Source organism: Lissotriton helveticus, chromosome 3_1 (assembly GCF_964261635.1).
Source record: "Lissotriton helveticus chromosome 3_1, aLisHel1.1, whole genome shotgun sequence".
Lineage (NCBI taxonomy): Eukaryota > Metazoa > Chordata > Amphibia > Caudata > Salamandridae > Lissotriton > Lissotriton helveticus.
The window spans coordinates 590,953,735-590,979,343 of record NC_136061.1 but is presented as its reverse complement, the minus strand read 5'-3'; the positions used below and the strand labels follow the sequence as shown (position 1 = coordinate 590,979,343).

Here is a 25,609-nt window from a genome sequence, read left to right as displayed (position 1 = left end):
TCATATAAAGCGCTCCAATACCTTTGCGTCGAGTTCGCTCTTTATAAATCTGCAAAAAAAAAGCAGTAAATAGAAAGTGTCTAACTACTGACAAATTGCTATCAGCTATCATGTCAATAATGGACTTCAGGCTGAAATTACGGGCTCGTTTGTGCAATTTACGGACAGGTGGAGATTCAAAAACTATCGGGCACATCAGCAATTATTTCACTTTGCTCTGTTCTTTAGTTTTTTTCAGTGAATTTTTATGTTCTGGGTGAATCTATACAACTGCATGTACCAGAATGCAATGCACGGCACGAAAATAAGCCTGTTCAAGATGCCTCCAGGCAAACCTAAAATTTGCTGCACCAATCACACATTGGACTTTTCCTTATTAGCAGTTCATTTGTCCTTGATGCCTCTGTTTTCGCTTTTCCTGCATCAATTTGACTACAAAACGAGAGCTGGCTGTTAAACGGCAAGAGGGGCAGACCTTGACAGTGTTGTGTCGTGTGCCGGCCCAGGACCAGGGCAAGCACCGACACACTTGGGGGCAATCGGGTACAAGCTTGGGGCCTTAAATAAATACACGGAGCCAGCTTGCATTACTACTGGTCTCGCCGCCGTAGCCCTACTCGCGTACATGCGTGCAGGACCCTTTTATTAAACTAAGGTCACATGACCTTTACGTAGTATGCCTGTTGCGGCACAGATGGAACACAACATTCCTCCCCAACAAACATCATAGCAACATTAGCAGGTAGCTCTTCTGCTAAACTCCTAGGTTATCTATTTTAACTTAAAACAATGTTCGAAGGGCACATTTAAGAACAGTCTTACGTGAACTGGTCCATCAGTCGGCAGGAGGGTGCTGGGTTTCCCAGCAGTCGGTGTTGCAACAGGCCCCGGCTCTGGTTCTCCATGACTCCGGCGTCAGGTGTGGTTTTGTCTGGCCTGGGTTCTGGGTGGCTGCAACTACTCTCCAGCTCTTCACCCACTTCTCCCTCACACTGAGTCGATACAGGTCAGGTGACCCCCGACCATCAACTGGGGAAAGCATGTCCATCGAGCCGCTTGAGTTGACATCTTCCGTTGACATGGTGTTATGGCCACTCTCAAACCTGTTCGGTGTGGACACAGACCTCTCGGACTGATACTTCTTGAAATGGGACACATTGCAGGTCACAGTTTCTCTTCCTCGAGTGGCAATAACCAGGGTTCCTTTAACGCTGACCAGAGTCCACGGGTCCTTTTCATATGGCAGCCGAAACTTGCCGCTGATAATGCGATTATTGAGCAACACTGTGAGCTGGGGAGTTTTGGCCCTCCGCCGATAACTGACTTGGGTATGCACCCTGTTGCGTCTGGCGTCGATTTGACTATCATCGGGTGTCTCCGGCCACCACTGGGGGTGGTGAGGTATCGAGTCTGTGACCACTCGGCCCATAATAAGATGTGCTGGGGCTATGCCCATCGTGGTGTGGGGTGTTTAACCGTAGCTTCTCAGAAAAGTGAAGATGGCTAATTCTACGGACTGTCCCTTGTCGTGGGCGATTCGAATCACCTTATTCAATGTTTGCATGAATCTCTCCACTTCGCCGTTCACTTGTAGCCATCTGGGTGTAATTCTGCAATGATGAATGCCAAGAGCGCTCAGATCGGTGTCTAGTTCTTGCCCTTGGAATGGAGGTCCATTGTCAGTGCTCAGCTCACGTATAAGACCATGAGCGGCCATGATCTTTTCAAGTTTAGGGATCACTTCCGTGGCACTCGGTGCTGATATGATTTCCACCTCTGGGTATTTGGAGTGATCATCAATGGCCACAAACGTGTGACGGCAATCAGGAAGGCTGCCAAAGTCTAGACTGACACAGGATTACGGCGATTTCTGCCTTGATTCCATAATAATCGGAGCCGGTCAGGATGTTTCCCCGTCACTTGGCAGGCAGCGCATTATTGGACAGTGGCCTCCACAAGTTCGTCCATTAGTGGGAACCACACCTTAATTCTGAGTTGTGACTTGGTCTTAACCATGCCTTGATGCCCAACGTGAGCGAGCTGAACAACTTAAGCGGTTAATGACGTGGGGATCACCAGCTGATGTCCTCTTAGCAGGCATCCCGTGGCATCTTCAGTGAGCTCGTCTCTGACGTGGTATAAGCTGTCCATGATATGCTGCGCCTCGATGGTTATGATCTTCCCTTCTTCTTTTTCCTTGTGCCAGTTGCCACTCTGCAGAGCCGCCTTGGCCCGTTGTAGGCAGTCGTCTTTACTCGTGGCTTCTTTCAGACTCTCCATGAATATGGGCAGGGGGCATGAACGAGCGGTGATGCGTCTTCCATCTCCTCGATTGTAGCTGTCGCGACAGGTAATCGGCAGGCTTCCGAGAGCCAGGCTGGTATTCTACTTTGCAATTGTAATTTTGGAGTTGCAACATCCATTTCTCGATCCGAGGCGGTGGCTTTGTGGAGGTCCCCGAGAATAGAGCGACAAGTGGCTTGTGATCAGTCGCTACCACAAAGGGCTTATCATAGACGTATAGGTGAAGACGGCACCCCAAATGGATGGCAATGGCCTCCTTCTCGATTTGGGAGTATTTCTGCTCTGTCTCAGTGAGGGACCGGCTGGCAAACGCCACAAGGGCCCAATCCTCATCCTGATGTCGTCTTTGCAGCATCCCATGGGACCAGCATCCACTGCCACCAATGTCAGCTTTCTTGGATCGAAGAAGGCAAGCGTGGTGGCCTCTGACAGTGCCTCTTTAATCTCCATGAAGGCTTTGGCTTGCTCCGGGCCCCATTTCCAGGGGTTGGAATCTTTGGTGAGCTCCCTCAATGGTAGGGTCAGGTTGGCAAGATCTCGGATGAACCTCCCACAGTAGTTCACCATACCAAGGAAGCTCCGGACTTCGGTGACATTGGTGGGGGCGACAGCATCTTTGATGTCTCTCACCTTTTCAGGGTCAGGGTTGACTCCGTCTGTGGAGAACGTTTATCCGAAGAACTATAACTTCCATTTTAAGAATTCACATTTCTCCTGGTGAAGGGTGAGTCTTGCATCTCGCAGGTGCCGAAGCACTTGAGTTAGGCGATTGTTATGCTCCGGGATGGTCTTTGCGTGTATTATGATGTCGTCGCTAACGTTAATCACGCCAGGGATGTCTGTGATGAGTTCCTGTATGATATTCTGAAAGACTTCAGCCGCACTGGATACCCCGAAGCTCAGCCTGGTATATCTCCGGAGCCCCACATGAGTTGAGAAGGTTGTGATGTTGCGGGATGCCTCATCTAGCACCAGCTGGTGGTAGCCGGACCGTAGATCTAACTTGGAGAACCAGCAAGCTCCAGCCATCTCCCCGATGAGGTCATCTATGGTGGGAGTGATGTGGTGCTCCCTCTTGATGGCGGCGTTGGACAGCCGCATGTCCACACAGATCCTCACCGCGCCAGGCTGTTTAGGCTTCTGGGTGACCACAATTGGAGAGACCCAGGGAGTGGGACCAGTCGCTTTCTCGATTATGCCAGTGGCCTCCAGCTTCTTGAGCTCTTCCTCTACCAGGGGGCGCAGGTGGAAAGCTTTTCGCCGATGCCGCAATGCCACCGGCTGGACTGTTGGGTCAATTTGGAGATGGACCTCTTTGGCCCTAAACTTCCCGATTCCTTTGAAGACTTCTGAGAATTCTGTTAGAAGGTGCTGGATAGACTCCTGGTGTACCCCGAAGGCAAACGTCACCACACCTAGATCTTCAGCGGCTCGGCACCCTATCAGCATTCCTTGTCCGTCTTCGGTGACAAAGACGTTGGTGGTTATGGACTGGGCACCATGTGATATGGACGTTCTGAACTTGCCTTGTATCTTCAGGGGTGTGTCTTGACCATAGGCGAACACGGTGATTGCTGATGGGTAAAGCACGGGTGTTGGGTCCATGGTTTGGTGGAGGACAGAGGCCATGATGTTGATGGTGGCGCCCATGTCAACTACTGCCATGACATCTTGGGAGCCCACGTGGACGCTGCACTGGGGTAGGCGTAGCGCCTTCTGGGTTGTCGTGCTGATCATGTGTACTTTGTGCACCACCCGCTCTTCCACCTCGTCATCGTCCATGTCGCTTTGCCCTCTGTCTCCTTCTTGCAAGGCATTGACCACTTGCCTGGGCTTGCAGTACTTCTTGGACCTGCAGACTTTCTCAAAGTGGTTAAATCGTCCGCACCCCGAGCATCTCTTGCCTTTTGCGGGACACTCAGCCGACTGATGGGGTGGCCCTCCGCAGTATCCACAGGTTTTCGGTTGTCGTGAGGTTGATGTTCCGAGTCCCTTCTTGACCCACCTCGTCTGGTGTTTTGTCGTCACTGCATTTACCGGTTCGGCCTTTACAGGCGCCTGAAGGGCCGCTTCCATGTGCGCGGCCCGTGCTTCTGACAATTCCTTGGTGCACCCCATGGTCAGCATGTCGGCGAGAAATTTCCAGACTCTTCCAGTATCCGCTCACGGAGCTTGGCAGACGCGTAGCCCTGAATCACTTGTCCCCTGATCTCCTCCGTTACATCTGCGAACCCACACGTGGATGCCAGGTTCTTGAGACGGGCGTGATAGGTATCCAGCGATTCTTTGGGTAGTTGCTGCACCTGCCTGGATATGAACCTTTCATAGTCTTGGTTGGCCATCGGCTCGAAATGTTCATTGAGGGCATTTATCAGTGTGTGGTGATTCTTAGGCGTAACCTCTACCGGAGTCTTGGCGATATTATGGATACAAGTGATGAGGGCGACCCCTCCACTATAAAGGGCTCTTTTGGGGGTATCGTGGACATGATTGGCACCTTGACTGGTGTGTCTGCCATCTCTGGAGGCTCCCCCGCAATCCCGCTGACTCTCCCTGATCACCGCCGCACCAGGGTATCAACCATTCAAGGCTTGGAGATGATTGTTCCCTGCGGTGTATGTAGAATGACTGTCCTTTCTACCTCCTGCGTTGTACTGACTGGTGGATTTTTGTTTTGTCTGTACCAGTGCTTGTTGACTGTGTTGTCTGTGTCAGTGCTTATTGACTTTCCAGGCTGTCGGGACTCCCAGTTCCCTGGCTGGCTTGTGGTTGAGGCCTTTACACCTCTTGAAGGAGCAGGGTGGATGTTTCCTCTGTGGTGAGTTCCTCCACTCGGACACTGTACTCCACCGGGCCTGTGATGTAGGCCTTCCTCTTCTTCCCCCCATGTGCTGTAGTGTGGGCCTCTGACCCCAGCAGGGCACTCCATCACTCTTGTTTGGGCCTGGGCAGGGGGGCCTGGGCAGTAGGGTCTCCTCCAGCCTCGCAGCATGCAGAGGCCAGCAATGGGAGCTTGCACGCCTCCAGGGGTGTGGCGCCACGTGGCTTGCAGGCTGAGACCTTGCAGGTGGCAGGCAGTGGGGGCGGGGTGCCATCGCACGTCTCATCTTGCTGGCCCGCGATGTTGCAGCAGGGCCTCCACAGCACACCCCCCAGTCTCCGGGTGCCCCAACTGAGCCTCCGCTATCAAAGGGCGCAGCGGGCTGGGTCATGAGCGCCGCAAGACGATGGGAGTGCTAGCGGCCGCCACACCACAGCTCTACACACAGCGAGGGCATGCCCCCCCTCATCGGCAGTTGTTGTGTTGTGTACTGGCCCAGGACCAGGGCAAGCACGGACACACTTGGGGCAATCGGGGACACGCTTGGGGCCTTAACAAATACACAGAGCCAGTTTGCGTTACTACCGGTCTCGCCGCCGTAGCCCTACTCATGTACGTGTGTGCAGGACCCTTTTATTAAACTAAGGTCACACGACCTTTACGTAGTACGCCTGTTGCGGCACAAGCGGAACACAACAGACGGTGGGAAACCTGTTCGAGTTTCGGGGTTGGCTCAAACATTCTCTGATTCTGGGCAAATCACTTAAGCTTCCCGTGCCCAAAAAAATCTGTATGCAATTGGTGCTCTTGAAAAGCGCTCCTATACCTTTGGGTCATGTTCGCGCTTTTAAAATTGAAAAGAAAAACTAGTGATCTGAATCTGAATCACTGGAAGATCTTATAGGTGCGTCAGTTTGCAGTGTGTGCTGTATGTGATTAGTACAAACCTAGTAGTGGCTGGGTAAGTCTTGCGCAACAACAACTGCTGTAATATTCTCAAAATAAAGCGGCTTAAGGGAACAGGGGGAAACGGCCACCAGCGCCCCCAAAAGGGAGAACTCCTCTGAGACCAGGGAGTTCAATTAACAAAGATAAATTGTCCCCGAGCACATAGATACAAATTCTTAGATTGTCCCAAGAGAAAAGATAACCACAATCAAAAATTATTCTTTCAAAGTTCATCAAATCAAGTTCCTTTAATTTTCATTTCTTTTCTCTTCATATATCAACAAAATTCTTCATAATCTCCTTCAAATTGACATAGAAATGTAGCCAATGCATCAAGGACCAATGCCAACACGTGTTTCGTCAGAGGGTACAATTACCCAAATGACTTCTTCAGGGCAAAAGATACAGTCCAAATATGAAGTCAGGTAAACAAATTCCAGACGATATTAGTTCCTCAAATATTACTGAGAACTCAATCCATTTTCTATCTCAGAGTTCTTCATGTAGAGTAAAATATAATTAAGATCAAGGAGAGTGCTCCTCACGCCGTCAGAAGGGGTTCGTTTTCTATGAGAGCTTAGAGGCACGTCAGTTTGCAGTGTGTGCTGTATGTGATTAGTACTTGAAGAGGTAGAGCTTAAAGGTGAGTCAGTTTGCAGTGTGTGCTATGCATGTGATTAGTACTTCGTGAGGTAGAGCTTAGAGTCGAGTCAGTCTTCAGTGTGTGCTATGCCTGTGATTAGTACTTCCTGAGATAGCGCTTAGAGGCGAGTCAGTTTGCAATGTGTGCTATATGTGATTAGTACTTGGAGAGGTAGACCTTTGAGGCGCATCAGTTTGCAGTGTGTGCTATCCATGTGATCAGTAATTTGAGAGGTAGAGCTTAGAGGCGAGTCAGTCTTCAGTGTGTGCTATGCCTGTGATTAGTACTTCCTGAGATAGAGCTTAGAGGCGAGTCAGTTCAGTTCATGAAGCTTTATTCGGTGCATTCAAAAGTAATGACCATAAAAGCAGACAAGCAAAATGTTAACAATACAAAAACACATAAGTTAAAAACACATACAGAGTTTTAAAAAATCATGCTCTTCCTGAGTTGAATGGACTTACAGAAAAACATTGCAATAAAGAAGCATTTGTCTGGAGAATTCAATTCATAAATCATTTTCATGGCATCTTCCACATTAAAAATAGAAAACTTTTTAAAAAGTGGTTTTAAATAAACAATCCTCAAGTTCATGAATAGTGTGCAAATTAGTAAAAAGTGCAGGGTGCTCTGTTTCGAGTAGCCATCACATGGGCATGGTCCAACCGGCTGTCTCTTTAGTTGTGGAAAGGCCACCAACCCGTGGGCTATCCCAAGCCTAAGCCTCGTCAAAACAAACCTGTGGGCTGGTTTGGTTACCATACTCAAGTATATTTGAAAGCCGTCACTTTGCATGTATTTATTGTACGAGATAACCGATGTAAGGCGCCCAGTTAGAGCTTCACGTTTTTGAGCTCGGTATGCCAAACAAATACTCTTCAAGTCCAACTTAGAGTAGTTTCCCACAGAGCCGGGGTCTGCAACTATGTTTAGTCCAAATATCTTTTGAAAGCTATCCACAATATAACCGAGCCATGGTATCTTAAGGAAATTGTCCAATTTCAGGCAGTCCTCAATGACAGACCGGTTAAAAGCTCTCTCATCTATGGTCCAAATGGCCCTCCATAGCAACAATGGTCTTAACATAATCAGGTCACTTAAGTAAGTAACTCCGACTTCCCTATGGGTTAAATCAGTGGAGGCAGAGACGGGGGCACAAAGCAGTTTTTTAACAAAGCAATTTTCTTCCCTTTGCAGGCAGTCAACATTTGAATGGCCCCATAACCCCGCCCCATATAATGCGATCGAAACATTTTTCGCTTTATATATTTGCATCATGTCATTAACTCTTCTATCACCAAGCTTTGATGCAAATTTAAAGATACCATAGGAACTTTTCTTCATTTTAGACCTAACGTTCAGTAAGTCATGGGACCAACTACCATTATGAGAGAAAATGACACCCAGGTAGCAAAATTTTTCCACATCCTGGACTTTCACCCCATCAATAAAAAGCACATTGTTTTTCCTGTTTCTAGCACCACATACCATGGTATGAGTTTTACTTTTATTAATGACCAACCTCCGCTTTCTAATAAAATCAGAAAAGTGGTCCATCAGCCGCTGTAGACCTATCGGGGTCCTGGACAGGAGCACAGCGTCGTCTGCATAAAGCAGAACTGGGACACCTGTACCACAGATCTGGGAGGCATCTGCTTGGACTGTTTTCAGGGCCCGATCGACTGCATTAATAAATAAGGTAAACAAAAAACGGGCTGGACACAGCCCTGTCTAATACCCCGTTTAACATCAAAGTTAGGGGTACACTCTCCCCCTACCCCAAAGCGCACACAAGTCTGCATTTTATCATATAATCTAGCTAGGAAGAAAATGATAGCCTCGGGTGCGCCAAGTTCCAACAGGACAGGCCAAAGAATGGAGTAGTCCACCAGATCAAATGCACTGCTCAGATCGGCAAAGCAAAGATATAAGGTACCAGGCTTAGCCCTGGTATACTTTCCGATAATTAATTCTAAGTTCAGGCATTGATCTATTGTACCACGACCCCTTCTGAAACCGTATTGAGAGTCAACCAGAATCCCCTTTTCATCTGCCCACTCTTCCAGCCTGTACAACAGCACTCGACTCATAATTTTTACTGAGGAGTCTAACAAACTGATCGGGCGGTAGTTACTTGCTGTCGCCTTGTCCCCTTTTTTGTAAATTGGGACGATGATGGAATCCCCCCAGGTAGATGGAATCTGGGTTGTGACAGCTGCATTCAACGCCAGTGTTAATATGGGTCCCCACATCCGTGGAACTGTTTTATATACGTCCATGGGTACACCATCTGGACCCTGCGCCTTACCCCCCTTACTCAATTTAATGCTGTATTCCACCTCAGCCAAAATAATATCTAAGGGGACTATGGGCCAGGAACTTAAAACAGTATTAGTAGGAACCGCACCTTGAAAGATGGCTGAGAAATGTGAAATCCAGGCCTCACAACCAACATTGGATACAAGATGAGGTACTTTATCATCACAAAGAAAAGGGGAATTAACAGTAGCCCAGAATAGGCAATTATTAGAAGTTTCTGCAGCCTGGGTTAGATTATCCCATGCTTCTTGTTGTAACTCCTTCTTCCTTATGGACAGAGCCAGTTTGTAGGCAGATCTCAAGTGGGCAACCAAAATTTTATCCCGGGGTTTCGCTCCCAGGGCGACTTTCAACTGACTTAAGGTGGAGGTGAATGCATGATCAAACCAGCCCTTTCCTTTAGAGGGGTTAACCGTTCTATATTACTAGTAAAGACATCCTCAATAGTTTTACAGATTATGCTAAAGTGGTCCATAATATCAGAAGGAGAACTACCCACATTCAGGATCCATTCAATTTCATCCATGGATTTAGAGACGATCATACACATAACTGTTGCTGATTTTTCCCCTTTCCATCTTATCCGTGTTCCATTTCGCCTGTGAGGCTCAATGTCACATGAACTTATGGTCGCTAGTTGTCTACAATGCATCCATATCTCAGTTTCCAGTACAATTCGATTGTGATCACTGAGTGATGGATCCTGGATAACAGAAATAAAAATACTTGGCACAATACAAGAGGACACCATAACATGATCAATGAGGGAGTTAAAATTCCTTCCAGTAAAAGTGGGTATGATTTGGCCATCCTCATCCTTCCCATGTTGTAATAGCTCTAAATCATAAATTGTCATGAGATTGTTAATAGCGTCACCATAGGCATTATGCGGAAAGTGTGCTATGTAATTATCACTATTGTCTAATATACCACAAGCCCTAGAAAGTGACAGAGGACAAATGGAAAGATTAAAATCACCTAACCAAATGAAATTAGAAAAACATTTTGCTTCAGAAACCAGCTTCACGAGTGCCCTTTCCAATTCATCTATAACTAGATGACGGGTACTATTAAAAACATTACTATAAAAATTTACTAGCACCACCTCACAGCCATCCTTTTCCTTGACCCACAGAAATAACATATTTAACAACTGTAAGTGGTAGGTCCACAGACAACAGAAGGAGCAAACCACCCTTCGCTCTACCATGCCTAGATACTGTTGCTTCTAAGCTGTAACACACAAAGCCATCAACACTAATACTGCTGGTGCACCATGTTTCCTGTAAACAAAGGATATCATAGGACCTAACTAAGTCCATCCACCCGGGATTCTTTTCCTTAGAGGCCCACCCTGAAATATTCCAGCTCACCATAGTAATCCTACTCTTAACACTGCTGTTAAGCATACCGGTCTGACTATCAGTTACCTATCACCATTCAGGTCCGGACTGCCTTCAGCTATAACAACACTAATAGACATAGGACAATTATAAATCGGGTCGACTATTGCCCTCTCAGGGACTTTTTTACTGGTCCCTGAATCTATCCTTAAGGACACACCCAGTTTGGAGAAGGGCACTAATTCTTGGTTACTGTTGTTGGTAGTAATCAGGGCCACATCCATGGTTACTCTGGTGTCAGTAGCACCCCGGCAGGGTTCGTTAATAAGCTTTCCCCCTTTATTAGTTAAACTGTGCCCCCAGACCTTTGGCTGTCAACCATTTATGTCCATAGAGCTTAGGACTTGAAAGCTATTAAAAGTTGGAACTTCAAAGGTCGGATGAGTGATAGGGAAAAGGGTACTTCCTGAGATAGAGCTTAGAGGCGTGTCAGTTTGCAATGTGTGCTATATGTGATTAGTACTTCAAGAGGTAGAGCTTAGAGGCAAGTCCGTTTTCACTGAGTGCTATGCGTTTGATTAGTACTTCCTTGGATAGCCCTTAGAGGTGAGTCAGTGTGCAGTGTGTGCTACATGTGATCGAGTCAGTTTATAGTGTGTGAACTCTCGCAGGTGCAAGGTAAGGTTTGATTGGTGGAAATGGCCAGTTAGTGTCCATGGAGTAACCGTGTCAAAGTTACTTCACCACGACCCTTACTTCGAGACGCAGAGGGGAGACCACGGATCCAACTTCGGGGACAGACGTTTGTACTTTTACACTGCTTTGCATACTGCGACTGCTGGGCATTCGACTAAACACCATGGTATATGCTGAAACATCTGAATCAATATGAGGACTGACCCATGTGACAGCCGTGCCTCGGTGATGCTCTTATTCTGAGGTTTAATCATGCAACACCGAGTGTAAATAGCTCGGCTTTCACAAGTCCCTTAACCCTAAGGTAGCTCTGTGGGTTCAGGCTGGAGATGTGGCTTCTGACGTTACACTTCTAGAGGCTCCAGAGCCCATTCAGAGCCCCCCAGAACCATCTCTAGTCACCTCCATAAACTTCTTAATACAGCGCACCCATGTATTCTCTGCATGCACCTGGAATACAGGCCTCAACATAGGCGCTATTACTTGCTGCTCTTTCCTTTTAACACCTATAAATCGGCCTTTGCTTCAGTTTTGATATGATGTCAAGGCCGTTACTTTTCCCACCCTTTGGCTTATCTTTTGAAATATGTTCGAGACATTAATAATTACTTTGAAACCGACACCTCTCATTGCGTGAGGCTGTATTTAAGGTATTTGAAAATTCAGATCACGTTCCACGTCTACTATGATACAAAAGGGCAGAACAAAGCCGATTTACATCAAGTGCACTGGCCTTTTTGCACCAATATGTGCACTGACGGACACAAATATGACGTCATGAACCGGTACTTGGTCTAAATGTTAGTGCACGATTCTGCTGGTACGAGTGCAATCTATGTCATCAAAATGACATTACTGACTTGTGAGCCAGCAGACCCAGGCTGCAGATTCTGGTATCTCAATTTGACTGCATTGTTTGATCGTCATCTTATTTCCTTATTCCTCCGTTTTTTTTTTTTAAACATAAAATTGCTTCAGAATTAACTAAATGTTAGCTTTAGTTTATATACATAAGCTTGACATTTCTTTCTTATTACAATCTACCTAAGCACTTTTTTATCATATGACAGTATTAATCAACTCATTAAATTATCGTGGTAATCGAACATGTGTCTCCTCTCTGCAGGAAATGTAACTTGTAACCTGCAAGTTGCAATCGGACCTCTATAGCAGGCATACAAACGTGCTAAATTGCGAATTTGCAAGATTTTGAACTATTGGCATTATAAATGACAATGGGCTATATGCAGGTAAATCCCAAATACTGATTCCGAAATACTGATTTTTTACGAATTTTACCGCATCGGTAATCAGAAATCGGTATTTGGGATGTAGGTAAAAATTTGGTAAAGAAATACCGAATATCCAAAACCGATCGGTAATTTCCGATTCGGAAATTACCGGATCGGTAAATACCGAATCAGTAAATATCGAATCAGAAATTCAAAAACAGAAACAATTAAGGAATCAGCCAATCCGGTGCAACCACCCCTCCTCCCAACCAGGAAATGGCCACACCCATGCAGGTACACTCAATCTGAAGCTGCTGGAGAGGCCTGCAGAGCAGAGTCCTTGAGCCCTTTGGAAACTTTTTCTGCTTGAAAACGGCAAAATGGCAAGCAAAGATACTGACAGGGAAGGTGGAGAGAGTAAGAGAAAGCTCAAATTCAGCACAATGGAGCTGCAGATCCTTGTGGAGGAGGTTGTAAAGGAGCACCACAAGTTGTTTGGGAAGCAGTCCCTGCAGGTTGCAGAATCTGCCAAGAGGAAAATCTGGCTGGCAATCGAGGCTAAGGTCAATGCAGTAGGAGTGACCCCAAGGGACATTGACAAACTGAAAATTAGTTGGTATGACCTTCAGGGCGTGACTAAGAGGAAGATGACTGAGCTCCACAAAGAGGCAAAACTGACAGGAGGAGGGAGGAACAGGGCACCTGCCCTGACAGAGCTTGAGGAGCTGGTGGAGTCCACCATCGAACCAGACAGTGTCTTTGGGATTGGGTATGCAGACAGCTCAGCCCGAGCTACAGCCAGAAAAGGTAAGAAGCATGCACAGCAATCACCCCCACCCCTTCTCCTTCCCTTTTCCCTTCCCCAATGTGGTAGTGTCAACCCCACTCCAGTACAGGTTTTGGAACATACCAGCAATGCATTATGGGAGATGTAGTCATTGAAACACATACCATGTCAGACAGCACACCAAAGAACAAGGCATGCGACACACATCAGTGAAGAGCAAGCTGAGGCAATAGCGACAGTGTATCAGTGATGAGAATGTAATTGTATTAGCAGGGCTGCAGGAACACAGAGCTAATGTTAGATTTTCTGTCCACAGGCGAGACATCTCGCAAGCGTCCAAAGGACAAGGCAGGGAGTGAAACACGGAGGGAAGACACACAGGAGGCGAGCACAAGCGCAGGGCAAACCACCCAGGAAACTGCTGCATCAACAGCACAGCCAGCCTCCCAAGACCTTCCTGCGTCACCACACCTGCAGGCCTCCCAAGACCCTCCAGCATCACCACAGCTGCAGGCCTCCCAAGATCCTCCAGCATCACCACAGCTGCAGGCCTCCCCAGAGCGTTTTGGCTCACCTCTACTGTCCTCACCTGAACTAATTGCGTCACCAGCTGCAAGAACACCTGCAGTCCAGAAAACCAAAAGGCATGTTGTGGATACACTAATGGAAATGGCGTCTTCTGCAGGGGACACATTGGGGCGGTGACAGTACAACCGTGGCAGTGCAGGACAGCAATGCCAATCAGCAGTCCACCTCCGAGGGGGCCCACACAGGTGGCAGACGCCGCTGGGCCAGAGACAGCAGTCAATCACGACATGGCGAGGGTCCTGGTGTCTTCTGCGGACTGGAGGCCAGTATGGTGAAAGTGCAGCGAATGCAGGGGAAGGCCATCCAGTCTGTCCAAAGGCAGATGTGGCACCTAAATGACAATGTTGAAAACATTAATAAGGGCATCAGCTCTATGGCAGAGGGAATGAGGGAGATGGCTGCGGGCATGCGGGACATGTCCCAGTCTGTGCTGCTCTTATGCAGCAAGTTGGACGAGGACAGGGCAACAAGGCGGAAGGAGAGGCAGAGGGCAGAACAACACACAAGGGCAGTCAACTGCCTAGCCACTGCCACTTCCCTGCTTTGCAGGCGCTGCGTGAACATGTAGGAGGGACTGGCACACAGCAGCAGTGAAGTCTCCAGGGGCCCTGTGAGGGTGACAAGTGCAGTGGAGGTGCTGCTGACTGCTCAGTCAGCTAATACTGTTGCTCTGGATGTGGTGGAGAGCAAGGAGATCACCAGTAGGAGCAGCATAACCCCCCAATTCCTGACACCCGGAGGAGCAGCAGGCTCCATGGGGCTGGCACTGCCCACACTGCCAGTGAGGACAGCCAGCCATTGACATCGAGTCCCGGTAGGAGTGCCCGGAAACACTAAGGATGCCCAGACTACCTGACCTGGAATGGGTGAAGTAACCCAGGACTTCCATATGGATGGCTACAATTGAACTGCCACATTTGGGACTTTTTTTGTGTACTGGCGTAGTGCCACATAATTAAACTACGTCATGTACTTATTACAACTGGCAGTGTCTCCTTACTTAGAAATAGTTGCGTGTGATCATTCTCTGCCCGTCTCTGTCTCCCATCTGTTGCTTGTGCAACTCCTGCTGTATTAGGCTCAGGGTGTGCACATTCATCATCGTCATCCTCGATATCTGTCAATTCTACTGCTGTTCCTTTCTTAGTGGCAAGGTTATGCAGCATTGCACAAGTTGCTATGATTTCACAGCAGATGAGGGGTGAGTACTGACGTGCGCCTCCACTTTTGTGGAGGCAGTGGAACCTGCTTTTTAACAGTCCAAAGGTGCGCTCTACAACATAGCGAGTAGATTTGTGTGCTATGTTGTATCGTCTCTCACTTGGGGTTGATGGGTTCAGGTAGGGTGTTAGGATGAACGAGCGTACGGCATATGCACTATCACCTATGTGGGAAAGAGAGAGCCATGAGTCACATGCACAACAACACCTACATCTGCAGTTTCTACTAGGGTGTTTTACAGTTTTTTACCTAAAAGGTATCCTTCTCCAAATTCCCCCGCTGTCAGGAGTGTGTAGATCCCACTGTTCTGGAAGATGTAGGAGTCATGGGTGCTTCCTGGGAATTTGGCCACGATGTCTGTGATTATGTTGGCAGCATCACAGATTACCTGCACATTTATTGAGTGTGTGGACTTTCTGTTCCTGTAGATGAACTCTGTGGCAGCAGATGGGCAGATTGGGATGTGTGTGCCATCTATGCAGCCGATCACTTGTGGAAACTGGACCATTTGGTAGAAGTCAGTCTCTGTCTTCAGCAGTTCCGCATGTGTATCAGGGAAGTAAATATAATGATGCATTATCTGCATCATGTCCTCCAGGAACTTCCTGAAGAAATGGGACAGGCAGCTCTGGGACACCCTACCTGCCGCAGCTATCACCCCCTGGTAACTGCCAGATGCAAGCAGGTGTAGGCTACAGAGCACCTGCACATGTGGTGGTATGGCGTGCGCCCTTGGTGTTGGGTGTTCCAGGAGTGGGTGCAGGTCCATTATCAAGTCCAGGATGGTGTGGGGGGTGTAGCCTGTACCTTTCATGGATCTCTGCCTCTGTAAGTTGGAAGAGTGTGATCCTCTGTCAGTAGACTTACTCCTCCAGTCTCCAGTGCCTCTCTCATGCTGCCAGTAGCCGTAGCCACCTTGGTATCACGTAGAAGGCCGCCATTGTGATCACACTGTTGCATTTTGGGGCCTGTTTTATGGTGTGCACCTGGTTACCACCTGCTTTCAATCCATGGTAATTACCGACTCTTAAATACCGAATTTCATGAAATTCGGTATTTTAGAAGTTACCTACATCTCCATTCTCATTTTTACCGTTTCTTATTTACCGATTCGGTAAAAATGAATTTGATAAATACCGATTCGGTCATTTTGGATTCAGTAATGATGAATCGATATTTACCGATTCATATTTACCAAATCCTTAAATTTGGCCTCCTACATCTCAAATGCCTAAATACCGGTCGGTAACGGCAAATTTACCGAATTTCGGCCGTTACCGACCGGTATTTAGCTACCTACATATGGCCCAATGCCTTTTATTTATGTATTTAAAAAACCTGCAATAATAAAAGGCATTGTCATTTACAATACCAATAGGTCTAAGATTTGAAAATGCGAGTCCTGTTGCATTGCAAATGCTTGTTTAATTGTGGGTTTTGCTCCAGCCCTTTTCTGCCCGCTGCACAAGCAGTAATTAAAATATGTATGTTTCTGACTGCCATAAGTCTGTCCCATCCAAATACAGTGGATGGAACCGCCGACCTATGGTCGGGCTGTTCCATTTCACAATGGTGTCCGACCGACATCGCAATTAGGCCCTTAATGTTTTAAATGCAACTTGGCCTTCTGCATTTGTGTGCAGGATATTTGCACTTTGGTTAAGTATTCTTGTACTTAAGTGTTTTGTAACTATGTGGGGAAAAGTGCAGAGTGATGAACTGTTAACAGTTATACAGCTGATGTCAATCACTTTTTTGGCAAGGTGTTCAAGCAAATATCCAGATGGGGTACAAGGACACAATCAGCAGTTAAAGGAGAACCCCAACAGTTCCTGCTCCTTGGTATACTGTGATTCTGAAGTCATCCCCAACACCTTTTACTTAGAAACATCAGGAAGCGAGAATACATGGGTACCTCAGTATTCAGAAGAAGAAGAAGAAGAAAAGGTGAGACTTGCTTGTTATTCTTCTTGGTCTCACATTTGAAATATTACAGTAGTTATCAGTAGGGCATGGCCAGGCATTTGACTGTCTTCTTTGTCAAAAACCTAGTAGACAAGCCCATGCCATTCCTGTTACACCTAATTCTTTATGTTTTTAGCAAACTTCAAAGATACTTGGAAAGCACACCATAGTCTGTCAGGGGTGGAATTTGACAACCAGACTTACTCAACCTTTTAAGCTTTAATATGCCATGTTAATACCTTAAAAGGTTTTTTGTTCCTTTCTGGTCTTGGCATTGAGGAGTAAAACAAGCTTTACAAAAGCTAGTAGGTTTTACTGTTGTAAAAAACATACCCTCAGACATCAATGCCCATGCACACATTTACGTACATCATAAAGGTATGAAGGGTAAAGGTTTTTATTGTTTGCATGAATAATTTTTTTTTGTATTGTCATTTTGTAATGCATTTAAAACTGAGTACAATTAATCAACAAACTGGCATCTTTTCCCATGCCCACCCACCTACCCAAACCCCCCCGGCCGCACACAGATCAACAACTTTAAACGACAATCCGGACTAAGTCTTTTTGTGTAGATTACTCCATCTTATATACACTGCTAAATGCATAAAACTAGAGAGAAAAAAACTAATTGCCGAGAGAAGTGCATGAAAACCCCCAAATCCTAAAGTGTTAAGTGCCAAGAACCAACTTCGTATACAATACAATTTAAACCAATAATACTCTTCCCTCAGGGCGTTTTACATAGATAACAAAGTGCACAGAAGATATCCCAGGATAATCTAAAAAAAAACAGCGATATACAAAGAGTCCTGTGTAAAGTGCGAGTTGCAAAGTGCGAGTGCAGCAGCTTAGGGGCAAGAGACAATCTTTGGATCTCGCACAGTTGGAAAAATTTATATACAAATATAAATATAAATTTTATCAAGTATACAGTACATATAGCTTTGTATGACTGAGCCCCTGGTTTAACTACAAGGATTCTACACCTCCCTTATTGTAAAGACGGTTGGTGAAACCACTTAGTCAGCGGTTCCCAAATAACCATTCCCTTTTGTTTGGCCTGAATACCCTTCTTGGCATATAATGCTTTTTCAAAACTGTAAATTGAGAGTTATCAGGCAAAACACTGTTGAAAAGAAGGGGGGTTGTGATCCAGCCATGCTGAGGTGATACATAGCCGGAGTATAGCTATAGCAATAAAAATCAGGGCCCCTCCATTGTTTGTTTCTATAGTATCTTGTACTCCCAATAAATTAGTAGGAGGTGTTAGCAGAACATCTTGGGATAAAAAAATCTTAAAAAAATATATATGTATATCTTCCAATAAAGGACCAAGCTTCACACAAGTTGCAAACATATGTACAGAATCTGCACCATGTTCAAAACAGCGGGGGCACTTGGTACCAACACCCCATTATTCAATTTTACCTGGGGTATAATAAAAAGAAATATGTTTTATAAAACTGGCCTTGCAAGTTAGCCGAAAGTTAATTGCTTTGTGCAAAGTGGAGAGCTGGCAGGAAAGCATTATCCATAATGCCTAATTTCAGCTTCCATTTCCCAGAAATCTTACGCAGGTCATCAGGCATCAAGCTATTAAGAATACTGTAAATAGTCCCAATTCGTGGTACATTAGGCTCAGATAATTTCTCCATAAGCTCACATTTGACAAACCCCACAGACTCACCTACCTTACGTTGCAAAAAGTTCCTAATAGATAAGTATTTAAAAAACTAATTTTGACTGAGGCCAAATTTTATTTTAAGATCTTCAAAAACCATAACCCCGCCAGAGGAATAGAAAGCTCCCAATTTATTGATCCCTGCTTTAAACCAAGTTGCAAAGTAAGGTCCCCCAAATATATCCGGCAGCTTCTCATTGTTTCTAATGGGAGTATAGTAATGCAGTCTTCCGATCCCTAATAGTTTGCGGACAGCAGTAAAAACCCAATAGGTCCCCATAAGAGTCTTGAACCTTACTCTCTTAAAGTATCCGTATTCTAATTGCCGCCACAAACAACCCCAAGCTTCTGGGCCAATTAAAATCTCGAACGGGCAGGAAGTTCTGTCGTTCGTGCTTGGGAATGATCCCACAGCAATACAGGACATATCTGCTTGATAGGGGCCCAATAGTACAATTTTAGATTTGGGAACGCCCATCTACCTCTCTCCCTATGGAGTTATAAATACTTTAAAGATCTTCTAGTCTGAGAGTAGGCCCATCAAAACTGTGAAAAAAGATGATCAAATTTGTTTAACATTGGGTTTGTAAATTCGAGAGGGATAGCTCTAATGAATTATAAAATCTTCGGGGAAAAAATCATTTTCAAAACGTTGCACCGGCCCACTAAAGAGAGATGGTAATTGTTTCGCCGATGCAATGACTTCTCCATCTCTTAGGCTAAGGGGGCTAGATTTTATTCAACAATCATATTGATATTGGACAAAATATTCACCCCAAGATATAACCACCCTGTGATCAACCCATTTGATTTTCTCATTCACGATGATCTGAGCTTTTTCCTTGTTTAAAGCAAAGCCTGAGACCTCCCCGAAGCTTTGAGCCTCGTATTCAATTGCCTTTGTGGGATCAGGGGTACCTAAAGATAAATCATCAGCGTAAGCCATGATTTTGGTGTTGAATCCATGCCTATGTATTGGAAGGATCCCCTGGATCATTTCTAGCTTTGTGATATATGGGTCAATATACATTGCAAAGAGCAGAGGGGAGATGGGGCAGCCTTTGCCTTGGTGAATCCCCCGTGTAATTGCAAATTGCTCTATCTGTACCCTGTTTATCACGACACTAGCCACGGGATTTGTGTATAGTGCTTTAACAGCCTGAATAAAACCGGGCCCTAAGCCCATTCTTTGCATGATTGTCCACAGGAAAAGCCAGGAGACCCGATCAAAGGCCTTATCATGCATCAAGCAAGATTAATGCCATCGGGTCTCCAGTAACCTGCGTAAATGTAAATGTAAATGTAGTATACTTGTAAAGCGCACAGCTGCCCCAGCAACGGGGCGTCCCGGCACTGTATAACTCTGGGGAACCCGTCCTGGCTTTCCCTGTGGGATGGTCCCTTGCTGGGTGTCCCCAAGGTGGAGCCAGGCATCCCCGGAATTGGTGAGGCCGTTGTGGAGATTAGGCAAGCTAATGCCCAGAGTTGCCGAGTGGAACCCCTGATTAGAGTAAGCACCGAAGCGAGAATTATCGAGAATTATCGAGTCCGCTGACCAAGGTCCACGACCCTGCCGCGTCGGGAATTGAACCCTGGTCCCAGGCTGACTTCTGCTCTCAGGCCTGCCGCCTCTAACCAGTGAGCCACACTACTCCATCCATGTAGCATCAAACAATGTAATAGATCTCCTTATATGATCAGTTGTGCTTTTTTTAGGAATGAATCCATGTTGCCATCTAGTTACTATTCTTTCAATTACAACCGATAGTTCGGAAGATAGAATTTTTGGGTAGATTTTGGAGTTTTCATCAATTAGGGTTATTGGGCGATAGGAGCCCAATTCCTGTAGAGGTTTGTCTTTTTTGGGAAAATAATGATGTTAGCCAGTGACCAAGAAGAAGGAGGGGCCGAGTCTCTAAAAATTTGTTCAAGCAGGATTTTAAATGTATCTTTGATTTTATCAATAATACTTCATAAAATTTGACTGGAGTAAGGTCGAGGAGACCACGACCTTACCATCATTATTAATGTGCTGTCTAGTTCTCAAGGCTAACTGGTGGCTTGCTAAATTCATACACCTTTTCTCTGGCAGCAGCCCATTTGGAAGCGGCTTTCTCAGCTGAGATTTCACCAATTGCAACCTCTAAATTTGCCAGCTGAATATCCTTCCTTTGTTGAACTGCCCCAATAAGTTTTTCTTCTGCGCTTGTTAATTTCTTTTGTAGCTCTTGAATCAGCTGTTTTTCACTTTTATTCTTCCTTAGTGAAAACTGGAGCATATGTATATATCCACAACAAAGAATCTGCCGGTTTAAAAGAGGAGTATATACACAGACGAGTAAACAGTACCAATCCCCAGAAGTACACAAAGAAAAGGGAGTCTCAAGAGGACGAAATCCCATCACCCACCAAAGTGACATGCTTCATCATTTGGGATCTCCTCTTTGCTGCACGCTGATGCAACTAAGGAGCTACAACTCCTTGCTAGTGTAAAGGAGGAGCTCGCGGATGTTTTAATATAATCAGGACCTAGATCATCTAAGATGGATGAAGCAAAAAACTATGTAGTGACAGTACGTGATGCTCCATCTGTAGTAAGTGCATTAAAATTGACTACGAGGAGAAAAAAATATTTATTGGGTATCCCGTGGTGTTAAGGGTAACAAAAGCAGTAATGACGCAATCTGGAGTAATGTACGAGCCCCCTGGTGTAGAGGTCTGCATGTTTCAGCCAACCAAGATCTTACATTGATTGTGGCTTTCTTCAGGACCAAGTTATAACTAATGCATACTACATGTGTGAAAAAATAACACAAACAACCTAGTAGGATACAACAATATTCCCGTGTGATTCAAGAAAAGAGTACATAGATATACGTCTGTATATATAACAACATTTACAACATTGTGAAAATGCTACAGTTCTCTCAATCAATGCAAAAGAACACTTTATAAGCCTCCTTACCCGTGTTAAATGGGGAGGGAACCCACCGCTTCTGGCAACAGCTCAGGGCGTGAGGCAATGCTCTGTGAATAAAGGGAGAAAAGAAACTGAACCCACAAGAGGTATGCATTTTGAATTTAAAAAGCTGGAGGGTCAGCAATGAACCACTGTTATGTTAGGTAGGAATTTTAAAAGGGTTTATCATGAATAACAACAAGTGTGCTGTTGAATTACTTTTAAGCTGTTATACAATAAGCAGTTAGGTCAACTCTGCCTACTCAAAGTAAATGGCAAAACAGTCAGGTAGTTAAAAGGCAAATACATGATTCAAACGTGAAGTGTAGGCTGTAGGCAGTGTCCGCGCAGCTAAAGCAGACGGAGTATAGAGACCACCTCTCTCCTAGAGATGCACTACAACTAGATATCTGGCCAATTATCAAAAGTAAAAGTTAAAGGCAGAGTGACACGAACAAGCCTCAAATGGGTAACAAAACCGCAAAGCTGCAATAGGCATTGCACTCACCTACTCCTTATGTATATATGCCTTTAGGGCATCCCAGACCACCCCTAGTTGAGCAGAGCAGGTATTTCTTTCCGGAAACTCCCAAATCCAGCCTTTCATATGGTCACACTATTTTGTGTTGAATAAAAAGGCCCTCTCAAAGCTCCAGGCACAGATTTCTTTGCTGAGGAGTATCCCCTTTACCCCTAAAATTAAACGAATATGATCTGACATAAATCTGGAGATAAGCTCAATATTAACAGCCTGGATCAGCGAGGCAGATACTAAGAAGTAGTCTAGGCGGGTATGTGATTGATGAGGGGCGGAATAATAGGTGTATCCCAAATAGAGCGGTCTCAGATGAGACCATACATCAATTAGCCGTTAGGGCCGTTGGTTATCCATGGCAGGGTAGATTAATGTTCAAGTCCCTGCAAATTATAATGGGGAGAGGCCAGTGTGCCAACTCCCCTGTAAGCCAATTAATCACCCTGGGGTTGTCTGCAGTGCTACCGTATATCGAGCATAAGGTAAAAGAAGGCTTAGATGAAGACCTACACTTTGTTAAAACCCATCTCCTATTGGGGTCTGCCTTAGTTTGAATAATTTTGAAAAGACTACTGCGTCAGGCTAAAATAGCTACTCCTCTAACACGAGCACTATGTGAGGTTCCTCTAATCAAAGTATAACACAGCGTGTTTAAAAGACCAGCCTGTGTCCCTTCAATCTGTGTTTATTGAAGGCAGACAAGATCTGCCCCCAGCAGTCGTAATCCCAGGGAAACCTTCTGCCTCTTTACCAAATTGCTTAACCCATAGACATTGAGTGACAATTCTAAAATACGCTAATTTCGACATATTAATTTATGTGGGTTTTCATTGCACTTATGACAGAAAAAAATACCAGAAGCAAAAAAGAAAAACTTAGGAAGAAAAAAACAAAGGCCAAAATTCAGAAACCAAGAGCTCAAAATAGGCCAATCCCAAAACACTCTACAACAACAAAGCCTCGTTTTGGCACATATAAAAACATGCTTCAAAGTGTGGGTCCCTAAATCTGCCCCATCCCCTCCAATCCCACAAAAGCAGAGCAATCAGGACTCGCCTGAATGATGGATGCCAAAAATGGAACCCTGACTCCCAAACCCACCGTGTAAGCCAAACAACGAAGTTTAACCAGTAGGTCAAACATGGCCGGATTCAAATTGATTTTAGAGATTCTAGCGTTTGCTGCCACTACCCTCACTCACACCCCCAAGAAATGGAACAATATCAAACCTCTGTTTCAAAATCAGAGAATTTCTGGCTAAGAGTGCTGAATATGCCATGGAGACAGTACAGAGGGGAATTAGTGGATACCCAGGCAGATTCTGAGACAGATTAGCAGTCGAAATGTGCCCTGAGACTTGTCCCGTATTTGAGGGAGGTGGGGTTAGATGAGTGGTGCGGGGGGGTAGGACGGGTATGGGAGGGGGGTGGTAAATCTATACACCGAGATGTCCATTCAGTAAAGCCGCACCAGAGTAGATTCCAGAAGTTTCATGGATAGAGTAGGGAGGCACACAGGGGGTTTGATCTTTTCATGCTGGCCATGATGTTGACATGTAAACGAAAATTATGGTGTCTTTTATGTATCAATTTCTTACTGCTGCTTCTAGCTGTTAGAAAGGGACAAACAACTGGCAAGATGACATCTGCGTTTGACAGGAGCATGACTAAAATCTAGTTTAGCGAAAAAAGACCCCCCTTCAAAAAAAAGAAATTTCGTTCGGGCGAGCGCATTCATAAACCAATTGTCTTAGCAGAAAGTTGCGAATACACCAAAATGACTGGGTTTCTCTCCTTCGTTAGGATGCTGCTTCTTGATCGTGAAAGGAAATCGATGGGCCCTGTGTATCTCTGAGTCCCAGTTCCAGTTAGGATGATCATGGAAATGCATCTTTCATAAGCTTCATGATAAACCGTCGGGTCGTCTCTTTCAACCCCTTCAGGGATCCCCAAAAGTCAGAGGTTGGTCCGACGCTGCCTGTTCTCTTGGTCCTCCAACTTCCACATGACATCAGTCATACAAGCGCCTTGGTAAATAATTTGTGTTTTTAAAGAGCTAACTTCATCTTCAAGGCTCTCGGTGTGATTTTCGATAATCGTGATACGTTCAGCAATATCTAAGCACGTCTTGTTCAGTTTCTTTATCCCCCACCCCCCACAAAGTTTTTTGGCCTTACCCTTTGCTTGTTTTTTTTCCGCCCAAGCTTCTTCTTGAAATTGTTTGATTGAGGTCATCATGGTAGACAAATAGGGTTCTTCTATCTCTGTGCTTGTCCTTGTTCTGTCCGACCCAGATTCCCTGGGAGGTTTCTCTCCATTTGGAAAGGTAAGCTGCGTGCCATAGTAATCCCATTTTAGTTGGCTGTGGCTTTCGTGCCGTTTTACTTTTTGCTTGTTTGATACAGTCCTCCGGCGCCGCGAGGTGCCTTCCTTGTGTGTAGTGCAACTGCAATTTGAGTCCGACTGTGCATCATTGCTTGAAGATGAGTTCCCACCGACCGAGGAGTCCAATCCACCATAAATGTTCCCCTGCCAGCTCTGGAGAAGAAATCAGTCGTAAATTCTGCCCTCCTGCTGCCATGCCCTTTCCTGTTATTGTGGCAGTAGTGGTGTTTTCTCCTTGTCCGGTTCTGCCGGGCCTTCCAAGCTTTTGGGCTGATCATTACTTTGAGATCCCCCAAAACCTGGGATGTAGCGACTGCACCGGGCCGGGACACCGGATTGACTGGTTCAAGGCACAGGAGTAATTCCTCACCAGCAACAAGGTTAGGGTGAGGGAGAGGGCGCGGGTCAGGTGGCTGCATGAAATCCAGTAGCTCAGTAGTTGGTTCAGAGGGTACCCCGACATTATCAGGGTCAACAGTTCTCCTCGCCTTAGGGCTCATAGAACAGGAGGGTGGAAACATTTGCAGTAGAGGGTTGAGAGCCCCCCTTCTTTGGGCATATCCCAGTAACCCATTGGACTGCTTTCTTGCCCCCTCCTCCAATGTCCTTTTTACCTCTAGTGCTGCTTTTCGAAGTCCAGCGCCGGTGCAGCCGTACCAGTAACTCCAGTGCTCGCGGAAAGATCTCGAGTGTTAGTACCCCTCGAGCTGCCATGTGGCTCGCCTGTAATGTCCTTTTTTGGTAAGGCCTGCCTGACCTCAGCAGGCACCACAGAATGAAAGAAGGAAATTACAGTGGCGTCAAGAAATAATCCAACGAAATCGGGCTGCCGCTCCGCGGATTGGATCCGAATCCGCGGGAGAAACGCCGGCGTCCGTCCAGCGAGGAACAGCAGCTTTCTGATCAGGGGCCAGACTCCAGGACACATAGCTGATGGCCGATAAACTGAGAAGCACGGTGCGGGCAGCGGGCAGCGCGGTTAGCTATTCGGGCACCATCTTGTTCCAGATTTTCGCACAATTAATTAGAATCATTGCAGACCATGCATTCAATGTACAATATAAGCAAGAAAAAGCAAAAATGAAACTAGGAAAAAAATAAAGGTATGTTAAAATATATCACAACAGCTATAGTCATAGAAACCTCAACTCAGATCAGTGACAGGGAAAACTATGATTAA

At 45.8% G+C, this 25,609-nt stretch overlaps 1 protein-coding gene across 8 annotated transcripts in view; it reads left to right on the top strand.

Annotated features, from left to right (window-relative positions):
* KANSL1L (KAT8 regulatory NSL complex subunit 1 like) overlaps positions 1-25,609 on the top strand; it is a 3,925,143-nt gene that overhangs the window by 3,248,556 nt on the left and 650,978 nt on the right. For all 8 annotated transcript variants that reach the window (XM_078680571.1, XM_078680572.1, XM_078680570.1 and 5 more), the window contains one exon: positions 16,666-16,849. In XM_078680571.1, coding sequence (XP_078536697.1) covers positions 16,666-16,849 — 184 coding nt within the window. The remainder of the gene's footprint in view (positions 1-16,665; positions 16,850-25,609) is intronic.